This window comes from Typopeltis vanoorti, chromosome 13, assembly GCF_054136105.1.
Source record: "Typopeltis vanoorti isolate ZY-2024b chromosome 13, IOZ_Tvanoo_1.0, whole genome shotgun sequence".
In the NCBI taxonomy this organism is placed as follows: Eukaryota; Metazoa; Arthropoda; class Arachnida; order Uropygi; family Thelyphonidae; genus Typopeltis; species Typopeltis vanoorti.
In genome coordinates this window covers 6,793,964-6,819,557 of record NC_143561.1, presented here as the reverse complement: position 1 = coordinate 6,819,557, position 25,594 = coordinate 6,793,964, and the positions used below count along the sequence as shown (strand labels likewise).

Below are 25,594 nucleotides of genomic sequence, written 5' to 3'. Positions count from 1 at the left end.
ATATGGTCAGCCTATCCATCATTCAACAACAACAATAATAATAATAATAAAAGTCCCCTGCTTCCTCTGGGGAATAGAAAAAAGGTTCCACCTGCTACCTCTGGGAAATGGAAAAGCGTTCGTTAGCTTATTTTATGTTTTGCTAGATCGAATGTTGGATTTGATATTTATGCATCATTTATTTAAATCTCAGTAATTATATTTTTACCCCCGTACTTGATGTCTGATAACTCTTTCCGCCAGGTTTCATTCTCGATATATTTGTTTATTCGTGGAAGAATATGTTTAAGAAATAACAGTAATGTGATATTTTGTTTCTCTTTGACAAGCAATGTCTGCAGCTTCTGCCGGTGATTCGGATGAAATGCCATTGGGATTTGTTAATACTGCTTTTGGAATAATTGTGCTAGCCGTCTCTTTACCCGTAGCACTTGCATTTTGGTTTTTGACATTTTTGTTGTCTTTATATGTTTCAGGTTAGAAAATGATAAGTCAGTCGTAATTCATTACGTTGTAAATTCCTTTATATTACATTGCTTAATATTGTTTTGAAGTGGAAGGAAATACATGAAAATTCATTGTTACGACATTTAAAAATTATCTACTTATATTCATTTATCCATTCTGTGGTTATATATTTATCGAATTATAATTACATATTGGTTTTGTAAGTAATAATTAGCTTGTCTCATTAATGCCTTGTAAAGAAGCAAAATGAATTACTTAATCCTTGCATGTTTCAACATCGCAGTCATCTTCTGAGCTGCATTTGTAATGTTTGCTATGTTACATTTTAACTTCAAATTCCTATCCACTAAGGCCAACATCCCTAGCCTCATCAGTTTCTTTTACCATATAATATGCCGTTGGAAATCTCAACATGCTAAAGTGCCTAATTTTACACTTAACTAACATTGAACTGATACCCATTATTATTTGCTGATCCTTCCTAATGTGATTAATGACCAAGAATTGAATCCTGATTTTTCACCTTAAATCTGACAGATTCACATCCACTGTGTACAACTTCATTACCTGTCAACCATTATCCAAGTAAAGAGTTTATGTTCCAAACCCATATTCTGTTATTTATGTAACAGCCCTTTATGTAACATCTTATTAAATGCCTTTACAAATCCAACAGTATCATTGTATATCAATTCCCTTTATCCAGCTCAACCATAACATTATAAAAGGGATGAGCTTTGTGTGTGTGTGTGATGGCATGTACCTCCCACAAGGAGTCTGATCCTATGGAAATCAGATGTTAACAATAAAATATAATCATACATTATATTTTATTATTATAAAATATAAACATGACCTTCCTATAGTAAACCAATCTTGTTCCTTGCAGAATATCAGGAAGGTTGCAAAATGTTCTAGAGGCTATTGAAAAGATTAGAAATGGAGGAGAGAGTACTGCGTTGTATATGCCTACTGAAAGGTAATTGCTTGAAGTAGAATGTGACTGAGGGGACTCAGGATACAAGAGTGTTGGATCTGGTTATAGGATCAGAAAACCTGTTCATATCTAAGGTGGCCACATTGCCTCCAATTGGGGAAAGTGATCATATGGTCTTAATAGGTAGCAGAATAGGGAAATTCCAGTTCAGAAAGTATTATGTGTATTCTTTAAAGAATTTTAAAGAATACACTTGGGAGGCAGCATGAAGCATTGCCATGGCATAAAAATCTGCAAGAGGATATTTGTAGTGCATGAGGAATAGTCGATGGTTATCTGGAGGAAGCAACATCATATTATTATTCAGGCCTCCATGGAGTCAAGAGACTCATCATAGGAGGCCCTTCCTAGGAAACACAAAGTCTGTCATACCACTCCTTGAACTTGCTGACCGGTCTTGCTCTCACCACTATCAGGCAATGCATTCCACGGTTCAACTACCTTCCATGCAAAGAAACCACTCCTCACCCTCTTGCTCACAGCTTCCTTTTGTAACTTCCAGGGATGGCTCCTTGTCATCACTCCTTTCCACTGTTTCCCCAAGCAAAAGAACTCCCCAGTGTCAATCATGTAACTACCTCTCAACAGTTTAAAAGTCTCAGTCATATCACCTCTCCTTTTTCTATCTACCAAACTCTTCAGTCCACATTCCCTCAGCCGATCCTCATAACTAACATTGTACAGTCCTGAAACCATCTTTGTTATCTGCCTCTGTAACCTTTCCACAGTTAATTTATCTCCTTCAAATCCTGGGGACCAAATTTGAGAGCAATAGTCTGAATGTGGTCTGATCAGGGTCTTATACAATGGAGTGATAACTCTTTTTTTTCATCAGGGTCTTATACAATGGAGTGATAACTCTTTTTTTTCTCTGCAGGTCAGCATCCTTCTCAGTATTGCAGCAATCCTCTGCGTTACCTTCACTATGCTTTTTGAATTTCAGTTTTCTATCAATCATCAACCCTAGATCTCTTGTCTCCCCTACTTCCAGACAAGGATGTATACTTTCACCACTTTTATTTAATTTATATATTGAAAAGGCCATTCAGGAAACTTAAGATAAAATAAATAGTGACATAAGGATAAATGGTGAGCAAGTCATGTGTATGAGCCCTTGTAGCAGAAAACAGAAGAATGCTAGAATTCTAAATGCTAAAAACAATGCTAGAATTACTAAATAATAACCTTGAAAAATATAAAATGAAAATCAACACAGATAAGACTAAAATCCTTGTTACAGACAAAATTCTTATCAATATAGAGCATATAGACATCAGTGGGAAACAAATAAAACAAGTGAAAAGCTTTAAATATTTAGGAAGCCTAATAACAGAAGATGGCAGAACAAGAGAAGACATAAGATCAAGAATAAACGATGCAAAAGCCCAATTCTCTAAGATGAAAAGCATTTTAAGAGGAAACCTCAACCTACATTGAAAAAAAATTAGTAAAGACATTGATATGGAGCACTGCACTGTATAGATGTGAAACCTGGATTCTAGGCAGAGAAGATGTAAGAAGATTGGAGATTTTTGAAATGTGGTGCTGGTGCCGCATAAACAAAATAAAATGGACAGGGAAAAAAACCAAATGAACAAGTCCTGAGAGAGAGAAACGAAACAAGAACTAATTAAATTGATCAAAATTAGAAGGGATAGGTGGTATGGATATATACTTCGTCATGATGGACTTGTGAAAAGAATAACTGAAGGCAAAATAGAGGGGGGAAAAAAGAAGAGGCAGACCAAGGAAAGCTTTCTTGACCACGTCAAAGAAAGCATGGGTTTGAGGAATTAGTAGGAGATTAAGAAGAAAGCCAATGATAGAGCAGAATGGAGGAAATTGCTGCTGAGCTACCAGTCCCAAGACTGACGCAACTGATCATCTGAGTTAGATAAAAGGCATGGCTACATGATGATACTGCTGGATTTGCAACTGCAACAAATAGGGAAGGATATGAAACTGGTAATATGGATAAAAGGGTGACTAATTGACAGATGACTAGTGTGCCATAGGGACCTGTACATGGACCACTGCTGTTTTACTTCGTAAAGGGAGATTCACTTGTTTTCTGATGATGCAAAGTTGGATAAGGTAATAGTTAATCAAGGTGATGTAAAGAGCGTGCAGGGTGATCTAAATAGGCTGATGTATGGGCAAAAGATAATGGACGTTATTTGAATAACTACTAGGTTTTAATTCATATTTTAATTATACGTAAATAAAAACTGACAAAAAATAAAATAAATGTTTCCCAGTAGCAGTTAATATCTATACGTTGAAAAAACTGAAATGATAGTTTTAAAACTATCATTTCATTAGGCATATTACATGCTTAATGATGCTCATATCATTGAGCATCGTTAGGCATGTTATGTGCACTCTCTGATTGCTGGCATAGGAGGGGTCGTTAATGTTACATATTAATCAGTGGTTTCCAGTTGCCATAAAGAATCATTCCTTGATTTCTATTTAGTGTACTTTTGAGTGAATGATCCCTGAGGATTCCTTGAACAACCTGTCGAAGTGATTATCTTCTAAGAAGGGCTTGGAGGATACTTACCAATTTACCGTGTGATGTTCTTTGAGGTGTGCTACAAATTCATTTTTTCCTTTCCTTTTGTTTCATTGTTGCATACATATTCTTTGTAGATTTCAAAACTTCACCCAGTTTGACGTATATCTTTCCACAAAAACACAGAATCTTGTATACACCTGGATGTTTATAAAAAGGAACTTTGTCTTTAGGTAAGCATAGAGAGCTTCGTAAAGTGTTCAATGCTTTAATATTTTGGCTATTTTTCTTGATGTATTGCCAACATATGGAATGGATACCATGCCTTTCTAATTAATTTCTGGGTTATCATGGGATAGTTTGTCAGAAAATAAGTTTCTTTAGTACTTTTTTCGAATATCCATTTTGGAGAAACTGATGAAATAGGATTTCAAGTTAAAGATACCAAGTAATTTTATAACCTTGGTTTTAAAACTTTTCACAGGATTTCAAGTTGTTTTCAATTAATTTCATTATTTTTTGAGTATGTTTAAAGCTGTTTTTCAAGGTTTTGATTATGCCTAATTTTTGTTGAGGGTGATGGAATGAGCTTGCTCTTGGGTACCTGCCTGTGTGGATTTCTTTCCTATAGACATCTAAATGAAAGCCAACCAGGTTGACTACCTGCTTTCCAACTAACAGGTTGCAGGTTCAAATCCTGCTGTGGGCATGGATATTTGTAATAATCTTATCTTGTGTACTACTGTAACCTTTATTCTTATATGATGCAGTATGACTTTTGCTGTCCTTGCACCATTAAAAACCATAAATTATTATCATGTAATGATAATCATCTGGCAATAATAAAGAAGAACATGAAACAAAAGATACAAGTGGATGGAACTGATATGGAAAATGTAGAACAATTCACATATTTGGGAAGTAAACTGACATATGACTTGGACTGTAAAAAAGAAATAAAGATCAGGATTGCAAAGGGAAGAACAAATCTGAAGGCCATGGATAACATCTGGAAAAGTAAAGTGATCAGTCTGCAAACAAAACTAAGAGTACTGGAAACATGCATCTTCAGCGGTGTACTGTACGGATCTGAAACGTGGGTAACAAATAAAGAATCAAGAAAAAGAATTTTGTCATTTGAAAGAACTTGTTACAGGAAGATTCTAAGAATAGGATGGGTACAGAAAATTACCAATGAAGAGCTCTATCAGAAGATACAACTAAAACAGAATCTAATGCAGAAGATTATAAAATTGAAGCTGCAATTATTTGGACACATCTGTAGAATGAGTGAGGACTGGAAGATAAAGACATTTATGTTTGGTATTTTGGATGGTTTAAACAGAAGGGGTAGACCATACAGAGAATGGATAGACGATATAAAAGACTGGTGTGGAATGGGTGTACAAAAACTGCGACACTGCACTGGACAAAGAAAGGTGGAAGAAGATAGTGAAACAGGCATCAACGGGCAGTGAGCCCATGGTTCGTGATGAAGAATGGTTTTGTTTTCAAAGATGTCTAGGAAAGATAATTTTCTATTCTTTTCTACTTCTAATGTGAATTATATTTTCAACTGTTAGATTATTTAGAAAATATAAATTTTCTAAATAATCTAAATTAAGATGATAAATTAAATAAAAAAAAAAAATGGTAATTATGGATGTCAGTTTTATTCTTATCATTATTATTAAGAGAGAGACCTCCAGGGAATCAGGGACTCATCGAGAGAGAGAGACCACATACTACACACACCGGCTATTGTACTTATTCTTGAATTCATTCATATTGCTTGTGCTCGCAACATTTAATGGCAGTCCATTCCAATCACAAGCCACCCTATGAGAGAAATATCTGACCCTCGCCTCCTTTTTTAGTATCATTCATTCTCAGCTTCCAGTGATGTCCTCTTGTCCTTATCTCACCCTCCATAAATTGGAAATTCCATCAATTGAAATCCTGTATGACCCTTTCAGAAGTTTGTAAGTCTCAATCATATCACCCTGTCTTTCTCCAGTTTGCTAGTGTCTGCAGTCTACAATTTCTCAGTCTGTCTTCATAATCAGTATACCACAATCCTGATATCATTTTTAACAGCACTCTCTCCACTATATCAGAATCGCAATGGAAATCAGCAGACCAGACCTGCACACAGTAGTCCAAGTGAGGTCTTATCAAGGCCTTGTAAAGAGGCAAAATGACATCTTTATCTTTACATGTGAATGTTCGTTTCAGCCTTGCAATTACCTTTTGAGTTGTATTTGCAGTCTTTGCTACATGGCCACTGAATTCAACTTCCTATTAACACTCCAAGATCATTAGCTTCATCAGTTTCTTCTAGCATAATTCCACCTATACAATACAACATTGGATATCTAATCATGCCAAATGAACGACTTTACATTTATGACATTGAATCGACATCCATTTTCCCATGCCCACAATTCCATCCTATTCAAATCATTCTGCAAGTATTGCATATCAGCAGTATTCTTGATTACCCTACCTATTTTGCATCATCAGGAAATAACTGTCTATCGCTTCCCAATCCGTAAATCTGCTTCCATAAATCCTTCCCAATATCATTAATGTATAGATTGAATAACAGTGGACCAAACACTGATCCTTGTGGTATACCACTGGATACCCTATCAGCCATCCTCTTATCCATGCTAATATTCTATAATCCAAACCCATATTCTCCAGTTTATCAACAGTCTACCATGCTGTTTTCTGTCAAAAGCCTTAGCAAAATCAAAAAAGTATCATGGTGTATCCATTCCCCTTGTCTAGTTCAATGGTAACATCGTTATAGAATGTGAGCAAGTTGCTAAAACATGACCCTCCCTTAGTAAGCCCATGTTGCTCATTGCAAAGTAGAGATTCACTGTCAACCCATTTCTGAATGCAAGCCCTAACCAATTTTTCCAAAATCTTCACCACTTCTGAGATACTAATTGGTCAATAGTTAAATACACCAGTCTTTGCACTACCCTTGTGCAAAAAGGGTTTGATGTGGAAACATCAAATATAAAACAAAATTTAATGTTGAAAAGTGTAAAGTTATGCATTTTTGGATACAAAGATTACATACTTGGTATACCACATTTATTTATTTATATGGAGTTTCCTCCCTTTTCTTCCCCGTCCCTGTTGGGGCAAGTTGAGTCCCCTCTTGGGGGTTAAGTATTTATGGCTGTAGATCTGTGTATTCATCCCGCAAGCAGGCCGGTTTGCCTGCTTGCGGGATGAAAAACTCCAGATAAACTGGGGGGGAAAACCCTGCTGTCCACGCCCAAGACCGGCTAACTTGGCTGTGGCTGAGGAAGATCCTTAAGCTCCTCATGTCTGCAACGGGAATAGAACCCAGGACACTCCTTCCCCAGGCATATGGTTGCAAAGCGCAAAGCCACTAGGCTAACCACACGGACAGATACCACAAGTGAGAGAACTATATTCTTGGAAATTGGTGAAACCAGGGATGTGGGGGTAGTATTAGAGAATTGAAGTTTAGAGGGCGTACTGTTCAAGTCGCCAGGGTAGTTCACAGGATTACTTGTAAACTTGTGTTTTTCACTTGGTTAGCGAAGAACACACACACACCAACAAGCAGAGATAAGCGAGTTATCATTCCTCTTTATAAAGGCTTGATGCAATCATGTCTGGATTAGTGTGCTCATGTCCAGTCTCCTAGATTTCTTGAGAATGAGGATATGGTGGAGAGGATCCAGAGGCGAGTGACCAATATGATTAGTGGAATGCTCCCTATGAGGATAGGTTGTAGGTTCCGAAAGTTGGTTGATAGGTGAAAAAGGGAGAGAATGTGTTAGAAATATTTAAGTTACTTAAAGGATTTTATAAGATTAATATAAAGAAATCCAGTTGTGAGTGCTTTGTCTATTAATGGTTTCAAGGATAAGTGTGATAGATATTGGGTCGAAAATTTGGTCTCTATAGATAATGATAACTCTTAGGACTCTGTGGAGGTGCCTATGCAATAATAGTATTAGGAATTGCAGATTATGAATATGACATGAAAACTGAAGATATTCTATGTATCTGAAGTAAGTACTTCATAAGATTATTAAATGAAACCAAGAGTGACTGAACAGTAGAGATGCTTGTCACTGTGTGTAACCTGGAGTGATTTGGGTCAGGAGTAATGAGTTCAGTAGTAATCATTTAGGGTCACTCAGTGAGGTTTAGAGTGATCTTGTAGATCACTCCATTTTGGAGAGGTATCCTAGCATTTAAACATACCTCAGTAAAGGTTGAAACTGGGTAGTAGTGCCTTTTTCCATAATGCAGAATGATATATGCACATAACCACAAGAAAGATATTTATTTAACTAAATATTTTGGTCTGGAAATAGCAGACCATCCTCAGTGGTATTACAAGAACAGTTTAAAAAAATACAAGCTAGGATACTAACAATAGATCGTTAAAAATAGAACATGGCTCGTGATGTTATATCACTAAGCATGAAACGGAATATTTTGAAGTAGAGACATGATTGAAAAAAAAAAAATGAATGCGTAATCTTGATTAGACTTTCCCAGATTTTTGATATAGATATACAGTCATTACGATTCAGGTTGGGACGATGGAGCAAGGCCTCCACGCTTTCCTTGAACAAACGTTCGAACCTATAACGGGATCTAGGTAAGAGGCGAGTCCTGGATCAAAAGATGCTGTGGTCAGTTTCAATCTCGTGTTGAGCCAATCCAGACTTTTCAGGTTTGTTGTGAAGAATGGAGGATTGATGTTCTTGGATTCTTTTTTCAAGAGAAAAAAGAATCCAATTTTTCCTAAAAAATATTTATTTTTTAGGAAACCATCAGAAGCTAGTTCTGAAAGCTGGTGTTCTTCTATTGATGATAGACCCTTTGGCATAGATTTATTGATATTGAAAGGGTATCTTATCCACTCAGTATTAATGTCCAATTCAGGGAAATACTTTTCTAGATTCATTTGTAAGCTTTGTAAATGCTGCATGATAGTAATTTTCGCATCATCATCAATTTGTTCATTTGAACTTGCGAGCAACTCATGAAGAGATGGAAATGCATCAAATTCTTCTTTACCAACCCGCTTTTGCCATAACTTCATTTTTGCCAACGTGCCGTTCACTTTATCTTGGACATGAAATATAGAAATTTCCTTGCCTTGTAAAGATAAATGAAGACTATTTAATACACTAAATATATCTGGCAGGTATGCTAATTGACTGAGCCATTTCCAATTATGTAAATGCTTTTTCAATTCAAACTTTTCATCAAGAAAAACTTGTAGTTCATTCCAAGTTCAAATAAACGAGTAAGGACTTTTCCACGAGAAAGCCAACAAACATCGGTATGGAAAAGAAGTTGTGTATGATTTCTTCCCATTTCTTTGCGAAGTTGAGAGAAAAGTCTGGCATTTAGAGGACAGCCTTTAATATAATTTATGATTTTTACAGCTTCATCAAGAACTTTTCTTAGGTCTGTAGACATATGTGTAGCCAAAGCCTCCCTGTGTATGCAACAGTGTGTCGACTTTGCATCTGGTGCAACAGCTTGAATCCTTGAAACAAGCCTTTTTTTAGATCCGACCATGGATTTTGCTCCGTCCATGCTTATTCCAACACAGCTTTTCCAATCAAGCTTGTTTTCATGCATAAAGGTATTTATATTGTTGAATATTTCTTCTCCTGTTGTATGTTCTGGCAAGGATTGGCAATATAAAAGGTCGTCATGAATTTTTTTATTTTTTTCATACCTAATGAACACTAGAAGATTTGTAATGTCGGTGAATTCATCTACCTGCAACTCATAATAACGACTCTTACGTATATCGGATAACAATGTTTGTTTTATATTTTCAGCCATTTCAGTGATTCTTCGATGAATAGTACTATTTGAAAGGCAAATCCAATCAAAGGATCTTTTTGCATTTTCTCCGATCATAATTTCTGCTATTATTTTTGCCGCAGGCTTGACCAAAGTTTCACCAATCGTTTCCGCTGCACTACTTTTTGCTATTAATAGTGACACACGATATGAAGCTTCTAAAGCCTTCATATTTTCACCTCCTGACACGATCGACATCAATTTTTGAGATTCTTTTAAATTTTTTAGTTTATTTTGAAAAAAATTTGACAGGTTTGTCCTTGTATTCATTATGTTTTGATTTAAAATGGCGATTTAAATTAGATGATTTCATGCTTTCATTTTTTTAAAGTTTCACCACAAATTACACATAGAGGAATAGGTTCCTCTTCATTTCCAGTCCATGAAAATCCACATTTCAAGTAATTTATATCGTACTTACGAAGTTTTCTTATCATCTTCCTAGTTGGTTCTTTAGAGATGTCAGACGACACATCCTTATCAATTTCACTTGATCCAGATACAATATCAACGTTTTCTTGTTGCTGACAGCTACTTGTATCTACTATGTTCCTCTCTTTTATGTATTTTAAAAATGCAGTCTTTAACCAATGATCCGTATTTAAGAATTTGAAAGTTAAAAAAATTACCGTATTTAACGAGCAGTCCTTCAACAAATGGCTAGTGAAAGCAGACAGCAATGGTAGGCCAGTAGAGATAAAGCAGCTATGAAGACATTCATATGATTGGTGCAGTATTAACAAAAGATTGCACTACTAAATGACAAAGGCAAGCCGACAGTTGAGTTGAAATGCTAATTCTCTTCAACCGGGCTTATATAATATCTGAAACACATTCACTATATATTTCTTAGTTTTAACATGTTCACTCAAACAAAACCATATGTTGCCAGTGCAACATATGGTTTTGCTTGAGTCTATACAGCATTTTATGTGAGAGGGGACATGCGATTCATTAGTTTGTGCCGTTTTTATCCCAGTTGTCTCTAATTGCACTGTTTGTTGAGAAACATATTACACAGACTGCAGATGTCTCTTTACCTTATTCAGTGAAAAAATAGGAATGTTTTATGATCTCGAACTTCACGGATACATTAAATTTTATTCCATGCGTTAATGATGCATAGCCAAAAATTGCCACGGACCCCCTGAACACTTTGAGAAACACTGCTTTATAGACTACTAAGGCAATTGACTTGAAGTCCTTATCCTCTGTATACAAGTATTCTAATCATGAAGATACTTTACGTGCAAACATTGTTTGCTTATTCTTGGATAAAGGATTAAAATAAGATTATAATTTTTGGCATCTTTAATTTACAGTAGCTGTACTGCATTCTAATTCTGGATGATTTGGCATACAGACCTCATACTGCCTGTCTATAAAAAAGAAAAGAAAATTGAGAATTACTGAACAGTTTCTTGAGTGAATGTTCCAGCTAAGATTTATGCAAGCATACTTATGGAAGAGACTAAGAAAAATTGTAAATGAGATACTTTGAACAAGCTGGGTTGATTAGGCAGTCCACTAGAAATGTTGGATGTGGTAGGTCCAATATACAAATTTATATCTGGAACAAACATGTCAAGCATATTTTTATCTGAGATTCCATAAGCTTAGGAAAATGTAATTCTCATTTGCCAGGCATCATGAACTCTGCTCTGTCTAGTGTCATAGCTATAAATAGTGTCGTTCTTTCATAATCACTATTAATACGTCACATAATGTTGCATGTAATTCATTTAAAAATTCAGTGTTTGACAAAATATTATTAAACTCATTTTTTTTAATACTGTATGTGTGTTGGAGTAAAGAGTGTTTCATCAGTATATTTTGATTGAAAAAAGTATAATGTAATTTATAATTTTTTTTATTTTTACAGATGAATGGAATGCACCTTCACCTTTTCGCTGTTTATTAGCAGTTCTAATTCCTATTATTGTAGCTGCATGGAGCCTTAAAAAACAATATGTTACTGTATCAGGAGCTCTTATTGGTAAGAAATTATAAAAATTTTAATTCTTCATGACAATTAAACTAATAGCTAACCTTCATTTTAATTATCTCTTAATGATTGACATTAGTAAAATCTTAAATCTGTATAATTGAAATGTGATTCAAGGCAGGAACTGTATTTTCTTTTATTATAATCCTAGAGATGTACATGCAAAGATATGCCTGTTATAATGTTCACATTGGCAAGCTTTGTCATCTAATAGCACAACCACCATAATTATTTAATTTACTAGTATTTAGATACTTCCAATAATAAAAATAAATAAATAAAATATTTAAGATAATAGCAGTAACATTCAGTGATTACTACATAGGAATAAGAATTCTACCTGGTGTGTATGTGTGTGTAATAAATGCAAAACAGTCTACTAGAATCATCAGTATTTCTTTTTGCAAGCACAAATGTGATATCTGTTACAAACTTACAATATTTAAAGCATGTTATCAAGTGATGACACTGTAGTAAAAAAAAAAAAAAAAAAAAAAAAAAAAAAAAATCAGTGATACTCTAAATGTATAATTTTATGTTTGGCTAAATTTTGCTACCATGAATAATAAGTTAGAAATCAAAATTGCCAAATTATTATTTATTATTATTAATGTATAGACAACTCCACGGAGAGTGACAACTCATCGTGGGAGACCTAAACTATTCTCATAATCCATCATACCTCTCCTTGAACTCATTAACAGACAAAATGCTAACTGACTGGTAACCTATTCCATTCATTCAAAACTTGCCAACAGAAAAATCCAGTCCTCGCATTGCTACTAGCCACACTTTTTCTTAATTTCCAGGGGATGATCTCTTATTTTTCTCCCAAACTAGCCAAGTGCTGAAACATTTCCCTTGCATTAATCCTATAAAACCCTTTAAATAACTTACATGTTTCTATCATATTCCTTTTTGGTCTATCAACTTCTGCGGTCCATATACCCTTAATCTGTCCTCATAGGGAACATTCCACAGACCACTCACCATCTTGGTTGCTTGCCTCTGAATCTACTCCACCACTTCCTCATTCCCAAGAAATCTAGGAAACCATATCTGAGCATAGTAATCTAAATATGGACATAGCAAGGCCTTATAAAGAGGAATAACTTCCTAATCGCTACTTGTTTGTGTGTTCTTCAATAGCCAAGTAATCTTATGAGCTACTTTAGCCATATGTCGTCTAAACTTCAACTCTCTGTCTACCATCATCCCTAAATCTCAAGCTTCATCTATTTCCTGGAGTAGAGTTCCATCAATGTGACACACACACACAGTTTATAATCTATTTATCCCAAAATGCATAACTTTACATTTCTCCACATTAAACTGACATTCATTATCTTTTGTCCATACTGACAGCCTATTTAAATCATCCTCAAGCTCTCCACATTGCCTTGATTAAGTATTACTCTATCTAATTTTGCATCATCAGCAAACAACTGAATATTTCCTTTCAGATTATTTCCTATATCATTTATATACAAATTAAACAGCAGTGGTCCTATCACTAAACCTTGCAGCACACCACTAGTCACCACCTTTTGCCTAGATTCTGCATGTGACTTCATATAAGACTTTCTGATATCTGTCCAGCAGCCACCCTCTTATCCACATAGCTAGTGTCATATCCATCCCCATTTGTTCTAATTTACATTACAGAATCTATGTGGTATTAGGTTAAATGCCTTTTGCAAAATCCAACAGAATCAAAAGCTATTATAAAAAGTTAGTAAATTACTAAGGCACGATCAACCATTCACAAAGCCATGTTGCTTCTAATAGTCTCATATTAGAAGTATCATATTCTTATCATATTCTTATTGGTCAAAAAGATGATTCAAGAATCATCTTTTTGACCAATTTTTCCAGTATTTTTACCACCAATTCTGAAATATCGATTGGTCCATAATTTGCTACCACAGTCTCAGAACCTCTTTTATGCAAGGAAATTTTATCCTAGTATAGTGAAGTTTTTAACTTAGTGGAGTGGATCAACATAGTGGAGCTTCTAGTAGTGTGGCCATTTTAATCAATAATAAATGGATAAATTTAATAAGAAAGTACAATTTTGTAAATGATCGAATTATAACAGTTAAATTAAAAACAAATAGAAGCTACTTAAATATCATAACAGTATATGCTCCTGAAGTAGGAAAGAGAATTCTGAACAATTTTATGAAGAACTACAAAAAAAGAGTTAAATAAAAAATGACTATATATTAATAGCAGGAGATCTTAATGCTAGAGTTAGAAATAATCCAATCCCAACTGTCTTACGAAAATATGGAGAAATTTGCATTAATAACTATTAGACTTCTGTACTTTGAATAGTTTGAAAATAACCAATACTTTTTTTTTTTCAAAAAGAGAATATAAATATAATGCAAAGCACATACCCTTTTGGACATGTAAAAATGCTATGCATAATGGCAAGGACCACTACCCAGACCGGTTCGACCTTTATTGAGGTGGAAGAGCGTGTTCAAAACCTCCATTATTACTCCTGTTATTTGAAGTTACGGAACATTCCAGGTTTGTTCATAACATAAACACTGGTATAAAGATAGCAGGAAGCAGTATTTCATGGTAACAGTTGAATACAGGTAGTATGACAACATGACGTGAACTTGGTGACTTCGAGAGAGGTGTCATTGTGGACTGTTACATTGGTGGCATGTCCGTACGTGCCATTGCTCCTCTCAACTGGAGCATCCAAAATCAACGGTTGGTGATGTGATCAACAAATGGAGATGTTCTGGCATCACTAGTGCAGGAAAAGACTCAGGTCAGCTTCCGAAAATGACTGAGAGAGACAGGAGGGTGTTAAAATGGGTGGCATGCAGAAACTGGCTACATCTGTTGTACCTACAGTAAAGTTTGGTGGTGGAGGAGTAATGGTGTGGGATGCATTCAGCTGGTTTGGAGTGGGACCAAGGTTGTTGTACATGGTTCCATGAAGGCAGTACTTTGATGTTCTGGATAATCAGGTGCTGCCTACACTGTGGAGTGTTTATGGAATGGACCCATGTTACTATCAAGACGACAATGCCCCATGCCACAAAGCTGCAACTGTTATGGAGGTGGTTAAACGACTTCCCTGGCCTGACCTTAACCCCATTGAACACCTATGGGACAAATTGGAATGACGATTGAGGTGCAGAGCAACATGTCCTCAATCTGTTGCTGAACTCAGTGCTGCTTTGACGGAAGAAAAAGGAGATAAATTCCATTTGATGTCTGCTACTCATTGGCAGAAAGCCTCCCTCAAAGGGTGCAGGACGTGATCAAAGGTAGACATACTCGATATTAGGGGTCACCTGCTAGTATCAATTGTATATTGCTGAAGTGTCTAGACAATTATTGGTAGATAGTGTATATATTGATCAGATTATTAAAATATGGAAAACAATAAAACAAGGTATCCAGTTAACCAAAAAGAATTGTTATCAATACAATGCTGTATGCAGATGATCAGATTATATTACAATACAATGAAGATGACCACTGTAAAAATCAATTTATGAACTAAAAAAAAAATAAGCCAACAATACAGTTTAAAAATTTCACAAAAGAAAACAAATGTCATGCCATTTAAAGGCTTTGATCATGTGAGATCAAAAATAGTTATAGAAAATAAAATAGAACAGATGATGCAGTTTAATTATTTAGACTGCATAATAATATATCTTAAAGATAAAGGTATTGATGAAAAAATAAAAAAATTTCAGAAAATCTGTGGAACAATTAAAAGGACACTGAGTTAAAAAACAAGATGTGAAACTTAACTAAATTTTACAAAATGATGGCTTCCCGCTCTGTTATATGGTTCAGAATCATGGACAGTTATAAAAGAAAGATGAAAGTAAAATACAAGCTGCAGAGATGAGATTTTGAACAACAATTAAAGGATGCACAAAATTGGACCATATAAGAAATTAAGACATCAGAAAATAACCAGATATTTATAACATAAACAAGGAATATAAAGAGAAATGGAAAGAACATCTATTTAGGATGGAAAGATATTGGCTACCAAAAGAGGTGGACAGGTATAGACCAAAGGAAAGAGAGAGAGCGAGAGAAAGATCAGCAACAAGATGGAAAGACCAGTGAAGCTGGAAAAGCAAATGCCAAATCCTTGAAGAGAAGAATAAGAAAATTTTATCCTCTTTCCACTTCCTTGGAATTCTACCAGAGCTGAGAATTAAATGAAAGAACCCAATCAGAGATATTACTAGTTCCCTTGCATGTTCCTGTAAAATGCAAGCTGATATTCCATCTGATCCCAGAGCTGTATTTACATTGAGATTCTTCAATATCCTAAGAACCTCCAATTCATCAACTTCTGTTCTCCATCAGCCTCTGTCACATATGTTTACATCATTAATGTATGATGATTGTATGATACTCTTGCAAAGTGGTCACTCAGTACTTCAGCTATTTTATCTGCTTCTGTCACCTCGTGACCAGAGCCTCCATAGCTCAGTCGGTATTTCCTTTGGTTGGAAAGATCTGGGTTCGATTCCTGTCCACGATGTGAGGAACCTTTATCTGGTCCCTTTCAACTAAAGGTGAATTAGCCAGTCTCATATGGAGGTAGAGGATTTTTTCACCCAGAAACTTGGGTTTTTCATCTCTCAGAACAGGCAAACTGACCTGTTCTGAGAGACGAAACTGGGGGAAACAAATAACCTTGTGACCATCAGTACTCACTAAGGTTACCTCCATACTTCCACATGTATCCCTCTATAGTTCTTCTTACTTACCACATAGAGAAGAAACTTACCACATTATGAGAAGAAACTAGCTAAACATGACAAAGGAAATCCCAAAAGAACTCTTTGGGATTTCCTTTGTCATGTTTGGCTAGTTTCTTCTCATAATCTGATTTTGCTTTCCTCACCATACTTGTTGCCTTTCTTGCCTAACCTTTATTACTGTTGATGAGTTTGCTGGTCACCTTTTTCCTTATATATCTCCCACAGCATTTCTTTGTCTGAAGCTCGTGCTTAATGATATTACTCATCCATCTAATTCCTACCTGATTATCCCTACTTACCTTAGGTATACATTTTAATATAGTTTCCTTTAGGTGCTCCTTAACTATCTTCCATGCACTACTAACATCCTTCCCTTGCAAGGTTTTTTATGTCATGGCACAGCTTTGGGCTTCCTCCTAAGCATGTTATAACCATCTGCCTTGTAGTTCTTTCACATGTATCCCTTTTTGAAAGAATATTCCTCATTTTTTACAATCTCCTGAGTCAAGACTGCATGGTCACTTATCCCAATTGGAGGCAAACTGGCCTTTTTAATTACAGATAGCTCTTCTGAATCCTATGACCAGGTCCGATACTCTTACACTTCAAGTCCTCTCCATCATATGCTACCCTTAAATAATTATCTCTCAGTAGGTATATAAATTTCATTTCGTTCTTGCCACGTGATCTCTCCTTCTTCCAATCTATGTCTCTGTTGTTGAAGTCTCACATAATAATCACTTGACTGCACTTATTGTACTAATTTTCTGATGTATGTCTTTCAGATCATACCTGGAACCTCTGTCTTATAACAGCAACTGACTGTATATTTTATCTTATTGGCCTTGATCTCACACACCAGACTGCTTCAAATGAACAGCCACTCTCCAGTGTATCTCCTATTCTTTTTGGCTGCAATTTATCTGCTATCAACAGCATTTCCCCTCTCTCATTCTATCTTCCCTGAAAATACTAAAGCCTTTACATTCTATTCCATAACTACATCTGCTGGTAGCCACATCTCACTAATGCCTATAACTTTTGATTGCAGTAACCAATGCCAAATCCTTCTCCTCCTTGTTCCTGATACTTCTGGCATTAGTATATAGAAATTGCAGCATCCCTTTAGATCCCCAATCACCTTTACTTTCTGAATTGACTATCCTATTCAATGTTTTGGTTTGAGAGACTAGTTTCTTCACTTGTTGGTCATTCTCCCACTCACTTGCTTCATAGGTGCCCTCACACACATTCACCTGCGTCCAGCCTATTTGATTAAGTTTTCCTGAATTTGTGCTTCAGCATGCTCGGTGAGAAAGCTCTCTGGACACTTAACATCAAAACCATTTAGAGGGAGTCTGTCATTATTATACAAATCCTTTCCGTCAAACACAGGTGATAAGTCCACAAACTCTGTATCATTCCTTATTCGTAACCTGCATATTAATTTGTTTACTATCAACATATGGCAGATGCTCTTCATTTTTACCCCCCAACTCCTTCACATCCTTCCTTGTAGAATACTTCTTAACTCTAGGATCATTAGTAACAATCGAGACAATTTTTTTTTTTTTTTTCACGCCTTGTATTTTTGCATCTGAATAGCTTGACTAATATCAAGTTTTGCACCAGGGAAGCATCATTTTTTAAGTACTCCTGTGATAATAGAATCCTGTATATAATTTTTTCCTTACCTTGTTTTTCTCATTTGTTGGCACAATCTCAATTTTTTCTTTGGATCGCCTGCTTCTTTCTCCTCTCATCCATACTAATCTCTTGCTGCTTCTGCGACTTTTCAATTACACGCTTCCTTCTGTGAAGGATAACATGCAAATGCATTATTTCCTTATTTAGGTCTATTTTGTTCTCCTGTATTAGGATAAGATTGTTAGAAGATGAAAAGAACACTTTGAGATTTAAAATGTAGAAAACAATATAACTGACATGATTAGAAGTTTGATTTTGGTGGACTTTCTTTATAAGCATAGATTTAAATATTACATTAGAACTAATATCTAAAAATGAAATAAAAAAACATAATAGAGATGATGATGAAAAGTGAAAAAGCAAGGGGCACTAATATAGCAATAGAAATGCTTAAGAGAACTAAAGAACCTGCTGCTGAATCTTTAACAATGTGGTTGAGATCCAAAAGATACCTAAACATTGGATAGAAGCAATGATAATTATAATTCCAAAGAAAGGGGATCTCATTATATGTGAAAATTGGAGGAGAATTAGTCTACCATCATCACCTCCAAATTTTTTCTGCAAAATATCGATAAATAGGATTAAAAGTGAAATAGAAAATATAAGGCATGAACAAGTTGGTTTTAGAATAAGTGGGAGTACTGTGCATCACATTTTTACCTTAAGGAACATTATTGGACAAAGCATGGAACATAGAAGCTCGTTATATCTAAAGTTTATAGATTTTGCAAACGCATTTGAAAGTATTGAGAGAGAGAGAGAGAGAGAATATGGTTAATTAGAAGCTACAGAATTCCTGACAAATATGAGAATAATCAAAGAAATGTATAAAGAAAGTAAAAGTGGTGTTATTGCACCACTTTTACTTTATGTGTGAATTGTTTGGGATAAGGAATGGTGTGAGAACAGGGTTGTGTAATGTCTGGTTTACTGTTTAACATAGTCATTGAATGGATTATGAGAAAAGTTATAGGGGAATTGAATGGAATCCTATGTCGCAGTTTGAAGATTTAGATTATTCAGATGTCATACTCTTGATATCATCAAAATATCAAGAGTATGACTCTTGATATTTTAATATACAAACAAATCAGAATTTGATATACACTGATACACAAACAAAATCAGAAGACTTGTATAAAACATTCAAAATACTTGATCTTAGAATAAATGCGACTAAAACAAAAGTTCTTGAATTGAGCAGCAAATGCCACAAAAAAAAAATTAAAATCAATCAAATACAGTAGAAGTTTACGAATTTACACGCTTGGAAGCAAATGAAGGTGGAACTGAAAGGGATGTAATGCAAAGATTGACAAAAGCAAATACTGCTTTCAGAAAATTAAATAATATATAGAAATCATCCAAATATCATAAAACCAAATATCATAAAAATAAAGATTTTCAGTAGCAGTGTTAAACAGTGATATGGCTGGCCCTATGCCCTAGCTTGTTAAAAACAGTTGAATAGTGTAAGGCATGATATTTTAGTTGCTCTTTTCCTTAAAATTTCCTGAAAACAAAACAAAAAAAAACTGTCAGCTGTTTCCTTCTATTTCCTTTAAATCTAGCGTTTAGTATTCTTTCGGATATCGTCTTCCATTCCATTAGTGCACCATGAGCTTTCTTTGTCATCATTAGTACAACTCCCTTCATGTGATCATTCGTATTTTGGTTCCCAGAGTAGATTAAGTAGTGACCAGAGTTTAATTTCATTTTTCTAGTTCCTATCCATCTCGTTTCACTTAATCCCATTATGTCTAATTTGTATTTTTCTATAACTCTTGAGACTTGATATGTCTTCCCAGTTTCAAACATGGTTCTAACATTCCAGCATCCCAGTCTAAGCTTGTCTTTTGGCAAGATGTCTGTCACTTTCTTCCACAACTCTGCTTCCCCAAGAAGGGCTTTCACAGAGGTGCCTCATGTTCATGGCAGTTCGTGTTATATTTTCTTCATCCGGTATCGCATTTTGGAAGGTTTCAGTTTGCATGGCAAAAATTTTTTTTCCGAGACTTGGTTGCTAAGCCTGCACTCAACCCTCCCCGTTTATCTGGGCTTGAGACCGGCATGCCAAGTTTTCACTAAACATGGCTGGGTTCTATAAAATGTTAGTTCATATAAATACATTAAAAAAAAAGCAATTTTTCCTAGTTTGAAGCTCTTTAAGTACACCAATAATCACATCACTGTTTGGTGTGCTTTTCCATTCATAAGTAATTAATCAAAACATTTCATAAAATTTACTTAATTTTCAGGTATAGCAGTTGGATTTATTATGGTCATCAGTAATTTCTGTTTTATGGCAAGTCTTCTAGTATATTTGGCATCTACATTTAAAGTAACACAGTATAAGCAGCAGGAAAAATTACAGTTTGTATTTAATAGGGGTAAGTGTGAATTTAAGATTGTCTCTGTTTACTTATTATTATTTATTATTATTATTATTCAGGCCTACATGGAGTCAAAAGACTCTTCGTGGGAGGTCCTTCCTAAGAAACACAGTCTATCAAGACTCATCGAGGGAAGGTCCCCCCCCCCTCCTAAGAAACACAAAGTCTATCATACCACTCCTTAAACTCATTGACCGGTCTCACTCTCACCACTTCATCAGGCAATTCATTCCATGGTTCAACCACCCTCCATGCAAAGAAACCACTCTGCACCCTCTTGCTCACAGTTTCCTTTCGTAACTTCCAGGGATGGCCTCTTGTCATCACTCCTTCCTGCTGTTCAACCAAGCAAAAGAACTCCCCAGTGTCAACCCTGTAACCACCTTTCAACAGTTTAAAAGTCTCAATCATATCACCTCTCCTCCTTCTATCCACCAAACTCTGCAGTCCACTTTCCCTCAGCCGATCCTCATAACTAACATTGTACAGTCCTGAAACCATCTTTGTTATCTGCCTCTGTAACCTTTCCACAATTAATTTATCTCTTTCAAATCCTGGGGACCAAATTTGAGAACAATAGCCTAAATGTGGTCTGATCAGGGTCTTATACAATGGAATGATAACTGTTTTATCTCTGCAGGTCAGCGTCCTTCTCATTATTGCAGCAATCCTGTGTTACCTTCACCACCTTTGTAATATGTCCCTTAAATTTCAGGTTTCTATCAATCATAAACCCCAGATCTCTTGTCTCCTCTACTTCCTCCAGTATAACTCCTCCCATAGAGAATGCAGTGTCCCATCGATGTTTCCCAAACCTCAAGATCTTACATTTTGCTGCATTAAACCAACACCCCGATTCATTTACCCATCTATCTAGCTTATTCAAATCCTCTTACTATTACTAATAATTCTTCCCAGCTTCGTATCATCTGCAAACAACTGAATATCCCCTTGCAATCCACTAACAATGTCATTGATATAAAGGTTAAACAATATAGGTCCCAGTACTGGTTGCTGTGGGACCCCACTTGTAACCCTCTGCTTCCTTGAAACTGCCCCCACCATACACAACTCTCTGATACCTATCGGACAGCCAATCCTGAATCCAGTTGACCAATCTGACATCCAGACCCATGTGCTGCAACTTAAATATCAGCTTGTCATGTGGCACCCTGTCAAATGCCACATGACAATTTTGATATCAGGTTTAACCTTCCTTCATATTGTGATCCTGGAGATGATGTATACTATCTTGTCCCTCAATTTACATTTTATCATCCTGCACCTCCTTCAATCCTAACTGCTGACTTAAAACTTAAATAGGCATTGCTTGATATAATGCCCATATAATTAGAGTACTTTGAACAATTTTTCTCTTTTCACCTTTTCCAGATATCATCATCAAATTCCTGACATGTACCTTCAAAGGGTGTACAGGATATGATAGTACTACATGAAAAATTTACATCATTACTAACTTCCTCCAAATCAGTCTGTTACTTGTCAAGACTCCAATATTATCAGATCTTATATTTCTCTCATCTAAGGCACTTTGTACCGTATCAATCCACCTATATCTTGTTCTTCCTCTCGTACGTTTTCCTGCCAACCTGGCCGAGAACACTTGTTTTGCTAATCTTTTCTCGCCCGTTCTGTTTAAGTGACCATGCCACCTGAGATTAGCTCTGCTAACGCATTCCTGGTTGATGACAATGTCAAGTTCTTTCCTAATATCCTCGTTTTTAATATGATATTGGCATTGATGGCATCAATGAACAGATGGCATCAATTCACGCCTCTAATCTTTCTCAGGACTCTCATATCTGCAGTCTCTAGTCTTTGGTCAAGTGTTTTACTTTTGACCCAGCTCTCAGATCCATAAGTTAAAACTGGTTTGAACACTGTCATATATACAGCTAATTTAGTGTTCCGACTAATTTCTCTCTTATTCCATATGAATTTATTCGATTAACTTCTGACCATACCAGCTTTGCTGATTCTGTTATCTATTTCTATATTTAATTTACCATCTTCAGTAAAAATCGTGTCTAAGTAGCTGAAATGCTTTACTTGTTCCATAGGTTCTCCATTCACAACACAGTTGACATTTTCAATGATTCTGCCTATTTTCATTGTCTTTGTCTTTTTATTACTGACCTTCATACTATATCTATTACAACAGCTATTCAATTTAGTCAGAGAATCTTGCAGACTTGTAGCAGATTTATTTAGAAGTATAACATCATCCGCATAAAGCAAAGAGCTGACATTAACATCTCCAATTTTGATATCATGTTTAATACCACTTTCCTTCATAATGTGATCCATATAGATAATGAATAACAGAGGGGATAATGTACTTCCTTTAATTCTAACTGCTGACTTACAACTCAAATAAAGACTAATTATTGCTTGATATAATGCCCCACTGACACCATATAACTGTAGCATATTGAATAGCTTCTCTCTTGGCACCTTGTCATATGCCTTTTCGAGATCGACAAAACTTAAATACAGATCTTTATTATATTCCCAAGCTTTCTCGACTATTTGTCGTAAAGTGAAAATCTGATTCTCACAGCCTCTATTTGGCCTGAATCCAGCTTGTTCTTCCACAATTCTTCTCAACCGTTTCTCAAGTATGCTTGCGTAGATCTTTCCAGGAACACTCAGTAATGAAATACCTTTGTAATTCTCAGTCAGTTTTATTTCCCTTTTTATATATGGATATTATGAGAACTCTACTCCAATCATTGGGAATTCATCCCTCTGTCCAGGCTTTCTGAACTATGCAGTGCAGCCACTGTAAGACTTATACCACCATACTTCAGCATTTCTGGTTGAATATCATCTACTCCTGCTGCTTTTCCACATTTCAAGCTTTTGATGGCTTTTTCTACTTCAAGCATGGATATGTATTCCTGACTGCAAGCTTGGTCAGTGTTTTTTTACCACTGTGCTGTCATCACTGCTTGTTTCATTTAGCAGTTTTTCAAAGTAATTACTCCATACTTCAAGGATATCTTTTTCTCCTGTTTTCATGTCACCTTTATCATCTCTAACTCCTTTTACAGCACTCTTTCCTCCATTTCTAAGCTTCTTCAACAACCTCCAGAATATTTTGCCACCTTCTTGATATTTATTTTCTATCTTCTTGCCAAAGTCCTCCCATGACTTTTGTTTAGCTAGTTTTACACAGTGTTTAGCATTCTTGCATTTGTCTCTATATTCTCTAAGAGCACAAGCTGACTTATTTGACAGGAACTTTTGATATGATTTTTTCTTTTCCTTCACTGCCTATTTAATTTCCTGTGTCCACCAGGGAGTTCTGATTTTTTTTATCCTTGCAGACAACGTCACCGCATGCCTCTCTGGCAGAATCAGTCAATGTTTTCAATGTTTTCTTCACAGTTTGCCACTGAATCTCCAAGGTTTGATTCCTGTTCTCAAACTCTTTCATTTTTAGTCTACAGTTCACATCTGAGAGCTGGTCAACTTTTATTCGCTTTAAAACTTTCTTACATGTTATTCTTTTCAATATGAAATTCAATTTTATCCTGCTCAAGACTAAATAGTGATCACTTCCAATTTCAAATCCTCTGTACACTCTGGTGTCCTGCACCAGGGAGAAAACATCACTATCAACAATAAGATAGTCAATGAGACTTTTCTTATTCCTAGCCTCTTCTCTCCATGTGAATTTGTGCACATTTTTATGTTGGAACATGGTGTTAGTAATAACCAATCCATGTCCTGAGCAGAAATCCGACAGGTATTTGTCATTATTATTAGCTTTCCTCTTTTCTCCAAATTTTCCCAAAATATTTTTGTATGTCTGACAATCATTCCCTACTCTACTATTTAGATCCCCAACAAGGACCAACTTTTCCTTTTTCATTGTGTCAGTTGCTTTCTCTAAAGCATCAAAAAATTCCTCCACTTCTACCTTAGTAGAACTTTCTGTGGGACCATAGGCACAAATAAGTCTCATTGTCCAGTTTCCCATTCTCATATTTGCCCACATCAGTCTACTTGAGACTGCCTGCCATTCATGAAGATTAGCCTCGTATTTTTTTGTTGAATACTATGGCTACTCCTCTTTTCCTTGATTGTCATTGCCTGAATATAACATTTTGTATTTATTGCTCAGAAGGAGCTCACCAGTTTTGGTCTTTTTTGTTTCAGTCACCCCTATTATGTCGATCTGGTATTTATCTAATTCTTCAGCTAGCTCCATTTCTTTGCCATTCAGGCTTCTTACGTTGATAGTACCGATCTTTAACTGTGGTGATGTTGAGTTGGAGTTTGTTTTCAGATTTGTTCCAGTAGCTGACTTTTCACTGTTCGCCCTGTTTCCCTGGCGAAAAAAACAAGGCCCTCCGTTGAACTGGGCGATGCCCCAGCCGACATGAAATTTTGACATGTTGTACCATCATCATTATATCATCATTATTTTTGTGTATTTTTGAAAGACTATTAATTTTAGATATGTGCATAGTGTGGTAACAGCTTTTTAATTGTTTCTCTCAGTTCTAGTGACTGACTTAAGTAATTCTGTTTTTTTTTTTTTTTTTTTTTTTTTAATATAATCTGTTTCGTTATAGTTCACTGATTGGTATGTGTTGTCAGATATCAATCGTTTCATTTTTTGGGGGGGTAAGCCATTCAGTTAAGAATGATGGTAGCATCACCTTTGTCAGTTTTCTTAATAATGATACATTTGTTTTTAAGGATTTAATTGCTGATATTTCTGCTTTAATGATATTGTTCCTTAGTGGTATATTATTACTTAGGGGGTTAGATGATTCCAAATGTATCTTTTTTACTCTATTAGCAGGTGGAAATTTTAAC

At 35.6% G+C, this 25,594-nt stretch overlaps 1 protein-coding gene across 3 annotated transcripts in view; it reads left to right on the top strand.

Annotated features, from left to right (window-relative positions):
* Window positions 1-277: 277 nt before the first annotated feature.
* The window catches only part of LOC150099910 (transmembrane protein 19-like), a 51,676-nt gene continuing 26,359 nt past the window's right edge, over window positions 278-25,594 (top strand). For 2 of the 3 annotated variants that reach the window (XM_090402938.1, XM_090402936.1), the window contains exons 1-3: window positions 278-476; window positions 11,752-11,865; window positions 20,609-20,740. In XM_090402938.1, the coding sequence (XP_090259064.1) occupies window positions 332-476; window positions 11,752-11,865; window positions 20,609-20,740 (391 nt within the window). In that variant the 5' untranslated portion in view covers window positions 278-331. The remainder of the gene's footprint in view (window positions 477-11,751; window positions 11,866-20,608; window positions 20,741-25,594) is intronic. The other variant, XM_090402937.1, reaches the window with a different exon arrangement.